Raw genomic sequence first — 11843 nt, forward strand, 5'->3', positions numbered from 1 at the left:
GAACTGTAGCTCGTCACAGATGCAGGCTTAAGCATGTATTTATCGCATAAAAAGAAAGATATCGTGTATCCATATTCTCGATGTAGTTTGAAAATTATGACTTTGGAATTTTTAGTGACTAAGCCCTTAGATTTTTTTTTAGTTTAAAAACTTTCTTAGACTCTTATTTGTATGATAGAATGGAATACGGAAGTATGAGAATGGAATAATGATATCAAGGTTGTTTATTTGTATGATAGAATGGAATACGGAAGTATGAGAATGGAATAATGATATCAAGGTTGTTTACTTTTCAATTAGCAATACTTGCAAAAATTATTTGGATACGTATATGACTCTGGATTTTTAGTGACTAAGCCCTTAGATTTTTTTTAGTTTAAAAACGTTCTTAGACTCTTGTTGGTATGATAGAATGGAATAAGGAAGTATGAGAATAGAATAATGATATCAAGGTTGTTTACTTTTTGTTGGAAATACTGCAGTCTTTACACGGGCAAACTCTTGCTATCACAAAAGAACAACAAACTAGAAGGTAAATAAAACAAAGTAAATACAATAAAAAGAACAAGATGCAAACTATAGTCTTCTTCAAGTCGAGTCGAGGTATCCCTCTCTCCACAAGACGAGATACGCCCCGGCTAGTGCTCACGGATTGGCGCAACGTCCCCAAAGATGAAACGACTTTCCTCCTACCGAGTTGAAGCGCCTCAAACTCGTAGGCACCGACGAACTTGAATTGGAGGCGAGAACCGAGCAATGCAATGCTCCTAATGTGAACTAGAATGCTAGAGCTAGAGAGAAGAGAGAATGATTTGTTCGTGTTGTTTCCTCTCTACAACTCTATGCCTTATATAGGCACAAAAGAGGACATGGAAGGTCTTGATAATAATTCACCATTAAGCAAACCATTATGCAAAAGGTGGTTACAAGAGATGTAAAGCCAAAGGATTGGCCACATCAAAAGTTTCCTCATGTTACACGTTTCTTACAATCTCTCACATTGGTTAGAGCACTGCAAGCTCAAACCAACACCAAACGTGTATGCATGCATGTAGACTCTTTTGCTCAGTTCTCGAGAAATGATACTGCATTTGGAGAGGTAACTTGTGATTTTGAACCTTCCATAGTCAACACTATCGGACATACCAGCGGGCTAGTGGACGCGATGCCTTGAACTATTCCTCCTTGGTGTATGCCTATTCAATAGCATCAACACAATATTGTCTCAACTCCATCAGTTCTCACGTTTGTGTCCATTTCGGCCTTGGAACACCTCTTTGGAATTCATAAGTGACACACACATGAAGCGGCCCCACTTCTCACTTATATAGGTGATTCTTTCATGAGTATCCTTCCATACTCTATTTCCTTGAGATTTTAAGAATCATTAAAAGTCAAAAGACTTAACCTCTTACCACGTGCAGGTTACAACACTCAATGCTTTCTAAAGAATGAGCGAAGATTAAAATCTTCTGAGCGTTACAGCAAGATTTGTATAGCTTCGTTTTCCCATTGAACCAATCCCATGGGATCTCCAATCGTATGGTTTGGTTACCACTATATTCATCTTTTAAGATGTGGTTTTCAATCTCATTCCTTTTAGCAATTTATGCATTTGATCACGGTTTAAACCTTTTGTTAATGGATCCGCTAAGTTATCCACTGACCTTACATAGTCAACTGTGATGACAACACTTGTGATCAATTGCCTGACGGTATTATGTCGCCGACGAATATGTCGAGACTTACCATTGTATAAGCCACTATGTGCTCTCCCTATAGCTGCTTGGCTATCACAGTGTATCACTACTGTCGGCACTGGCTTCTTCCAACATGGAATATCTTCTAGGAAGTTTCTAAGCCACTCGGCTTCTTCCCCTGCTTTATCCAATGTGATAAACTCAGATTCCATGGTGGAACGAGCAATACACGTATGTTTCGTTTATTTTCACGAGACAGCACCACCCCCCACAGTGAACACATACCCACTTGTCGAAAATGAGTCTTTTGAATCAGAGATCCAATTTGCATCACAGTACCCTTCAAGTACTTTGGGATATCTTGTGTAATGCAGCCCAAATTTAATAGTATACTTCAAGTATCTCAAAACTCTACACAGAGCTTTCCAATGTTCCTTGCTTGGATTGCTCGTAAATCGGCTCAACTTGTTTATAAGACAAGCAAGATCAGGTCGAGTACAGTTTGTGATAAACATCAAACTTCCAATGACCTTTGCATACTCTTCTTGAGCAACAGAATCACCAATATTCTTGCTCAGATGGACATTGAGCTCCAAAGGAGTCTTTGCTGGCTTACAATCAAACGTGTTGAATTTCTTAAGCATTTTCTCAACATAATGAGATTGCGTTAAGGGAATTCCCTCATTAGTCCTCAATATTTTGATTCCGAGAATCACATCAGCTAGACCCATATCTTTCATATCGAAATTTATTTTCAACATGTTTTTTATCTCGTTAATAATGACACTATTGCTGCTCATTATCAACATATCATCAACATACAGACACACAATAACAAACCCGTTATTTGTGTTCTTAATGTAAACACACTTATCACACTCATTAATAGTGAATCCATTTGCCAACATCACGTTGTCAAATTTCAAATGTCATTGTAACGGTGCTTGCTTCAACCCATATAATGACTTTACCAGTTTGCATACTTTTCGCTCTTTCCCAGGCACAACAAACCCTTCGGGTTGTTCCATATTTATTTCTTCTTCTAGATCACCATTCAGAAACGCAATTTTCACATCCATTTGGTGAATCTCAAGATTGTGCAAAGCAGCAATCGCAAGAAGCACCCGAATGGAAGTGATTCTCGTAACAGGTGAATAGGTATCAAAAAAGTCATACCCTTCTTTCTGCTTAAAGCCTTGGACAACTAGGTGAGCTTTGTACTTATCTATAGTACCATCGGACTTATATTTCCTTTTCAGAATCCACTTGCACCCTAAAGCCTTACAGCCTTCAGGCAAGTCTACTAACACCCAAGTGTTATTTCTCATTATGGATTCAATTTCACTGTTGATAGCATCTTGCCACCACGCTGCGTCTGGGCCAGACAAAGCTTCCTCCAATGACTTTGGTTCACCATCCAACTTGAAAGTTATGAAGTCTGGACCAAAAGTCTTAGCAATTTTAACTCTTTTACCACGTCTTGGTTCTATATCCTTAGGACTTGACCTCATCCTTTTTGGAGGATTAGAACTAGTGGATTCATCCATCATTCTTTTACTAGAACGATCCTCATGTTTCTTGCAAGGGTACACATTCTCAAAGAATATAGCATTTCTTGACTCAATTGTTGTTCCTTCAGCTACGCCAGACACAGCTGACCTATGGACTAGGAAACGATATGCACTACTATTAAGTGCATGGCCAATAAAGATGCAATCGACTGTTTTAGGGCCTATTGCAACTTGTTTCGGAGGAGGCACTTCTACCTTCGCTAAATACCCCCACACTTTGAGGTATGTATATGAAGGTTTATTTCCCTTCCACAATTCATAAGGAGTCACATCCCTATTTTTTAGTGAAATTTTGTTCAGGATATGATTCGCTGTTAACACAGCCTCCCCCCACATGTTCTGGGATAAACCAGAATTAATCAACAGAGCATTCATCATCTCTTTAAGTGTTCAATTTTTTCGTTCAGCAACTTCATTTGACTGGGGAGAATATGGAGCCGTTGTTTGGTGAATTATACCACTTGCATGACATAATTCTGCAAACGGAGCTACATACTCACCACCTCTATCACTTCGAACACACTGAATTCGACGATTAAGTTGATTTTCGGCTTCATTTTTGAAGTCTTTAAACGCTTCAATTGCCTCATCTTTACTTCTTCATAAGTAAAGGTAACAATACTTTGTGCAATCATCTATAAATGTGATGAAGTACTTTTTACCAACTCTAGTTTGCACAAATTTTAAATCACATACGTTTGTATGAATTAATTCTAGAGGTTTTGTGCTGCTCCGTTCTACCAAGCGAAACGATAGCTTGGTTATTTTTGCTTCAACACAGACTTCACATTTCTTTTGTGAGTTAAACTCGTGAACTTTAGTAAATCAAGATTCACTAATCTTTTTATAGCATTTAGATTTACATGTCCCAATCTATTATGCCATAAATCAGAGCTTTCAAGCAAATAAGAGGATGTGTCATCTTCCTTATTGCTTATTCCTTTTCCACGGTGAATGACCGTAACATTCAGCTCAAAAAGCTCATTCACTAGGTGACCTTCACCTATGAACTTTTCATACTTGGTCAATATAATCAAATTCTAGTGAAAATCCATGATTTACTATAAGTGAGCCTAACACCAAATTATTTCGGATTTCTTGGACATGCAGCACATCCTTAAGGGTAAGAACCTTTCCTGATCCTAATTTTAGGAACACATTACCCATACCAACCACCTTAGAAGAGACTTGGTTTCCCATGCATACTTTTCTACCTCCAACAGATTTGTAAGTAGAAAAAACGCTTCTCTCGGAGCACACATGACATGTGGAACCTGTATCAACAAACCATTCATTTGGATTGTTACCATGGTTCACGTCGGAGACCATTGCGACCACCTCGTGATCTTTGTTGTTTATAACAACACGTTCAAATAATTTGCACAATATTGTCTCCATTAATAAGTACACAATTATATTGAACCATATGTGCATTGGTATATTCAATAACCTATACATCTCAATTACTACTACCAAGTCTAAATTGGTCTTGCTTGTCAGATGACAAACGATAAACACCATTCTCAAGAGAATAGATCTCAAGGAATTAACCACTCCATAGCGCATCGACATGATTTTAGCATGAGTACAATATCTCGTCTTACGATTGTTTGAAATATTGCAGCCTTTATACGGGTAAACTCTTGCTATCACAAAAGAACAACAAACTAGAAGGTAAATAAAACAAAGTAAATATAATAAAAAGAACAAGATACAAACTATAGTCTTCTTCAAGTCGAGTCGAGGTATCCCTCTCTCCGCAAGACGAGATACGCCCCGGCTAGTGCTCACGGATTGGCGCAACGTCCCCAAAGATGAAACGACTTTCTTCCTACCGAGTTGAAGCGCCTCAAACTCGTAGGCACCGACGAACTTGAATTGGAGGCGAGAACCGAGAAATGCAATGCTCCTAATGTGAACTAGAATGCTAGAGCTAGAGAGAAGAGAGAATGATTTGTTAATGTTGTTTCCTCTCTACAACTCTATGCCTTATATAGGCATAAAAGAGGACATGGAAGGTCTTGATAATAATTCACCATTAAGCAAACCGTTATGCAAAAGGTGATTACAAGAGATGTAAAGCTAAAGGATTGGCCACATCAAAAGTTTCCTCATGTTACACGTTTCTTACACTTTTCAATTAGCAATACTTGCAAAAATTATTTAGATACGTAGTACACAAAGTATCTGAATTTTAAAGGTGCTAATGAGACTCAAGATATAAAATTTATTTCAAATATGAGATTTTAATGATAATTCACTACAAAAATTACGGGCTTTAGCTAAAAACACTTACCGAGTACTACCATGACTCGATAATTATCGAGTAATGTTCCGACACTTCACTTAGCAAAGAAAAATTTACCAAGCAGTTGCGAGTAACGGTGAAGTAGCACATCAGATGAAGCTTGACAAGCTTTATAGGCTTGATGAGTTTCTCTTTAAGGAGAATACTATGTGTATACCTTCTTGCTCATTGAGAGATTCTCCTTTTAGAGAGTTACATCTATGAGGATTTATGGAGAACTGATAAACTCGTATTTTAACTGTTTTATTGGGCGTTAAACGTGGTGATAATTGGTTTTTAAATGCATATTACTTGAGTTTACGTTCATATTTCACTATAAAGGTGCTTTGATGAGTTTATCAAGTGTTTGAAGTTAAAATAGGTAAAAAAAGGGTCAAAATGAGCCTAGCCGTGACTAGGGTCTGCTTCAAACGTTATTATGCCTATCAATATGGGGTCCGAATCCTATTTTGAGAGTACCATTGTCTTCATCATCGAAAGAGCTTCGCGTGGGTACCTCACACGCCCCAATCGGAGTTCGGATGAGAGAGATATGGCCGATCTACGAAAGCCGCGCGGACTGCCGGGAGCTACCCGGCCGGGTGAATTTTATGTGCAATAATTCCACCCGGCCGGGTGGCCAATTTTGTTCATAAAGAGTCCAGAGACTTCTACCCGACCGGGTGGATTTTATGTGCAATAATTCCACCCGGCCGGGTCCGTCTGACTGACGTTTTTTAGCCCAGATGCGATTTTTCTGAAGGGAAAAATAAGAGAGAGAAGCTAGGGAAACGAAAAAGCATTCTCTACCAGCCGCAAAACACACGTTCCTTCTCTCTGAAGAACTCTTGGAAGAAGATTGAAGATTCAAGCTTCGATTCCTCCGCCAATTGTAATTCGTATCATGGTTTCTCTTGTTTTTCTTAGTTTTTGTCTGATTTCCGCCATGAACATGAGTAACTAAACCCTTTATGTGGAATTCTTGGTGAAGATGCATTGATTCATAGTTTTAATCCAATTAAGTTCGTTTTTATCTTGCTCTTGTAATTGTTTGAATTATTCTTGTGCTTTTTCCTATCAATTGCTTGATCACCAATTGGGAGTGTTAGGATTTCTTAGAGTAATCGGGAGATGAATTAATTAATCTTGAAAGAAGAATAATTCACACCTTAATTCAATAAAACTTGGGTTATGAGTGGGATCTTTAATCTAATCAAACCTTTGGGAGTTAGGTCTAAGATTTAGAAGGGGACTTCACTTATTACACCTAATCTACAGATTTCTCACCTCGGGAGGGGGTTTAATCTACATTTGTGATTGATTCAACAATTCTAGAGACTTTAAATGGTAAATTGGTTTTAATTGGGTTAGGCTATGAGTTGTGCATCGGATCCTTGAATTCTGCATATTTCTCCATCATCTTACACAACTTGCTTCCTTGCTTTCTTGTTTAAGTGTTCTATTTTAATCCTTGCATTTACATGTTTTCATTAGTTGTTAGTTTCAAAACCAAAATTCCTGATTGTCTGGATAGTAGTTGAAGTTTGTTCGTGGTACTTAGGTTTACACTTAATTGTCTCTGTGGGATACGATATACTCTTGCTTGCTATTTGCTACGATAACCCCGTACACTTGCGGGTATTATTTGGGTAAAATAAATTTGAGTCAAGAACTTTGGGGTGACAAAAACTTATGACATCTTGAGTGAGTATTGATCTTGTGTTAAATGTAGGCAAGATAAGTTTTGAAGTAACAACTTTGGTCTTTATATATCCCTGCCCACACATATTTATCCTTGGATATGTTTGTTAATGGATTTTGTACTAGGTCTACCTCCTTCACATAACAAAAATGATAGCATTTTTGTTGTGGTAGATAGATTCTCCTCGATGACGCACTTTATTCCATGTCGGAAGATTAGTGACGCCATGCACATAGCCGATCGTTTCTTTAGGGAAATCAAGAGGCTACATGGGTTGCCTCGTACTAAAGTAAACGATAGGGGACGTAAAGTTCCTTGAAATCAGATTTGTTGAACTTCTCCACGACATTCCCGGTCCCCATCATGAGTCTCTCCAACCCTAGGCTCTTGATACTAATTGTTTGGGAAATAAATACATGTAATCATAAATTTAAAAGAGATGAACATAATAAATTACACACTTTGATACAATGCGTATCTGCGTCTGGAGACAACGTCAAGCTAGAGACTTTCACTATAATTTTCGGATTCAATTTATAATGAGAAACTAACTATATATAGGCAACATAAATAACTATTCCCCATCTGTCCCATAAAAATATGAACATTTGAGATGACACTTGATGCACAGATGAAAAAGTAAGAGAGATAGAAAAAAATGTAATTATACTATTGTTAGTGGAGAACGAGACTCGCCTTATTAGTGAGAAAGAAGTTACCAAAAATAGAAGGGCTTATTTTGATGGGACTGTCCAAAAAGAAATATTTTTATATTTTTATAAGAAGGATAATTCTTAAAACAAATTATAGATATTATAAGAAATATATTGACCAGATTTATTTATTTTCAAACTAAAGGTATGTCGAATTGTTATCGTTTGCCACATGAGTTAATTACATCCTGATTTCAAAATCTTAAATCTGATATTGGAATTTCAGTTTTGCATTAAACTGGTGTTAATAAATATATTTAGAGGGTGCTGTTAGATTGTGATTTTTTAGCTTAATTGAGAATTGAGATACATTTTTAGTCATTCATCCACGACATTTTCGAAATGTCAACTGCAAGTAGATTATGTCAACTCGGAGGTATTATCGTCAATAGTTTGCACATCAAATGTCAATAGCCTACACATGTAGTTGACATTATATGTGTGCAGTTGACATGAATTATATATGTATTTGACATTATATGTATGTAGTTGACATGAATTGTATATGTAGTTGACATTATATATATGTAATTGACATGAATTGTATATGTAGTTGACAAAAAAATAAAAAAAATTCTAAATTTTTTTTAAATTTTTTTATAAAAAAAAATAAAATTAAAAAAAGTATTTATTGAATAAAATGTACCATGAAATTACCATTCTGCCATTTCATAATTAATTAATCTAAAAATATTTTCCATGTACCAAATTCTGGACCACTCATTTAATAAAAATGAGTAGCTAATAATGCATGTGAATTCTCGATTAGGCTAAAAAATCTCAAAAACTATATTTAGATATATAAAAGCCGCAATTGACCACGTACGAAGTTTCCAGTTGATTTATCCTTCCCCAAAGAAATCTTCTTTAATTCGAGAAGGTAACAAAAGTCATCCTTTCGAAAAATCCGTAGATTTCGAATATTCTAATACAAGCTCAATATATACACTTTCAGTCCAAATAATTATTAGGATAAGCACAACAAATACGTCTATTTATTTTTAGTCAGATATAATCAAATCCGCACACTGAAAGAATATTTTTGTATATAAACCACTATAATTAGAATAAGAAATAGATTGAGAGGACAGTAGTAAAATTTTATTGTTGTATAATACGATGCCATATGTTCACACCTGACACGTCTAATTAACGCTATGCAAAAAAAAGGGGAGAGACGAATATTGGAATAAAGCTGGTAAATATGGTTACGTACATAAACACATGTATTGGCAATTTTCAAATGACCGATACACGAAATTTTCAAACTTTTTATTTTTAGCAATGTATTTTAATTAGGACCATTATATGATACTACTAATATTTATATTTGTAGTACTCTCAACGGTCCCTCGGTAGGGAAGTCATATTTCTTTGAAACATTCCTAAATAGTTGAGTCATTTATTTCTTGCCAAATTTATTCTAACTCCACGTAATATAAGCACTTAATTCTTAATATACATGCTGAAAAGAAATACTCTGACTAAGATGGGACGGAAGAACACTGTAATACTGAGCTTGAGATATAGGTTTATTGACGTGATATGCAAGAATGATTAATGCAATGAGAAAATTTACCTTTATTACCTTAATAAATTATCATGATAAATATAATATTTATGTAACTTATTTTTTTGGGTTTTTTAGTTTAACTACAGGTGTACCGAATCCGCCTTTTGGTGATTTATGTAACTTACTACTCCACAACATTCTACATAATACATTAAATAAATAAATAACTATGGTCTTTATTTTTCGAATGATATTTGTATTACGGAGTAATATTACGAATTCTGTAAATATCACATCATAATTATGAAGAAAAAAAGAAGAATAAAACAAGGGTGAAATAAGTCAAATACAATGTATATTGACTCCATCACATTAAATTGAGCAGATAAATGCATAATTCAGTGTGAACTGATAAAAAAAATAACCGAGGCAGTATATCCCAACGGTTTTGAAAGTAGAAACATAATTAATACGGTTGACAGAGTCTTCTTTACAGAGGCTGAGATTGTGGCCCAACTTCTTTATTTTATCACCGCAGTTTTCCTCATATATACATATATAAATTCACTAGTTTTGGTTCATCAATTATCAGTGTAGTTGTAGCACCTTTCTCCAAAGGGAAAAACATAATTTTAGCAATGGAATTGAAGAATTTGTCAGCTCGTACTGGCCGCCATCTGCAGCGTTACAATTTACTTGGCCACCGCCAAATTGTTGGGTACCTCTCTCTCTTTCTCACTTTCTTCAAATTTTCTTGAATTTATGTGTAAAATGAATTAAATTCATCTAAATTTGGGGGTTATTTGCAGATGTATTCCATATAGATATAGGAGTCCACGTGGAGCGTCTGTGGTGGACGAGGAAGATATTGAGGTTCTTGTTATAACCGCACAAAGAAAAGGCAAAGGGGTTTTGTTTCCTAAGGTATTTTTCTTAATTTAGTACTAAGATTTAGAGGAGAAAGACAAAAACTCACGATGTTTGTGGTGTGCGAATTAAGGGTGGTTGGGAAATTGATGAATCTATTGAAGAAGCAGCGCTGCGCGAAACAGTGGAGGAAGCCGGTGTTGTTGGAGATGTTCAGGTTGCTTCTCTTCTCCATTTTTAATCACTTCCAATTCTCAACAGTCAACTCTCAGTTCCAATTTGATTGATTTAAGATATACTAATAGGTAAAGTTAATAGTGTGATTGAGTGGCACGAAACTCGTCCATTCTTAATCAAATGGATCAATCACGGGTCCGGTCACTTTGTCTAACAACAAAAAAATAAAAAAATAAAAGTAAAGTTGAAACTGGATATTGGATTAGAGTTGACGATTCAATAATAATTATCCCATTGGATAAAATATGATATATGGGTGTTGGAATTTTGATTGCAGAATAAATTGGGTAAATGGAGTTTCAATAGCAAAAACAGAGAAAGCTTCTATGAAGGTCACATGTTCCCATTGCTAGTAAAGGAGCAGCTGGAAATCTGGCCTGAGAGAGACATCCGTCAAAGATTATGGGTAAAACTAAAATCCCTTTTGTCTGAAATCTGTACATACCATAATAGTACTTGTGTGTTAACCAAAGTACACAGAGAATAAAGTAAGAGAGTGTTGTTTTTTGTCCAAAATAGAAATGACTTAATTATATTGGAACTTCTCAATATAGAAAAAACGACTCAATTAACAAGGAAAACATGGAGTATGAAGAAACACATTCTTATTAATGTGAACTAAATTTGAGCAGATAAGTGTTAGAGAAGCAAGAAGGATGTGCGAATACCGGTGGATGAAGGAAGCTCTAGAGTTACTAGTGAATCGCCTCACCTCGCAGCCCAAAACAGAAATGGTTAGCTTACCAAGAGCTGCAGCAAATCTAGCTTTGGTTGCAAATGCTTGAATGCACCCAACTCTTGTTTCGTTTTTTTAGTAGTTTTTTTTGTAAGTCTTGTACAGAGTTATATTGCTTGGAAATCCAGTTTTTTGTTTTTCGAAATTCAACTGGAATTGGACTGATGTGTTTTGGGAGTTTGTTTCGTGTGTTTTTCGTCAAGGAAGGTTGATGTTTGAATAGTAGATTTATGGCTGAATAAATTGGGCTGGCTGTGGATGACTTGAAGACATAATTGATTAAGGCGTTTTGATTCCTATTATGTCTTTTCTTTATCAATACTTCTCTCAAGTCGAGAAATGAGATTACCAACATGTCAAGAACTTACTATAAAAATTTTGGAGTTCATGTTATGGTTAAAATATTTGTCAACTGATTTCAGCTCGAATAAATGGCAACTTTAACTATGATTGCTGCTACTATCTTCTCCTGAATAAAAATATCTATCAAGTATAACATTTTTGGTTTAATCATATT

General features: G+C 35.7%; 1 protein-coding gene across 1 annotated transcript; it reads left to right on the forward strand.

The window, feature by feature from the left end:
• Positions 1–9958: 9958 nt before the first annotated feature.
• On the forward strand, positions 9959–11621 carry LOC121773727 (nudix hydrolase 21, chloroplastic-like). The gene is made up of 5 exons (XM_042170644.1): positions 9959–10204; positions 10296–10410; positions 10487–10570; positions 10868–10996; positions 11223–11621. The coding sequence occupies exons 1-5, from the start codon at positions 10125–10127 to the stop codon at positions 11373–11375; spliced, it is 561 nt and encodes a 186-aa protein (XP_042026578.1). The 5' UTR covers positions 9959–10124; the 3' UTR covers positions 11376–11621.
• Positions 11622–11843: the final 222 nt, after the last annotated feature.

This window comes from Salvia splendens, chromosome 17 (assembly GCF_004379255.2).
Source record: "Salvia splendens isolate huo1 chromosome 17, SspV2, whole genome shotgun sequence".
NCBI classification, from domain to species: Eukaryota; Viridiplantae; Streptophyta; class Magnoliopsida; order Lamiales; family Lamiaceae; genus Salvia; species Salvia splendens.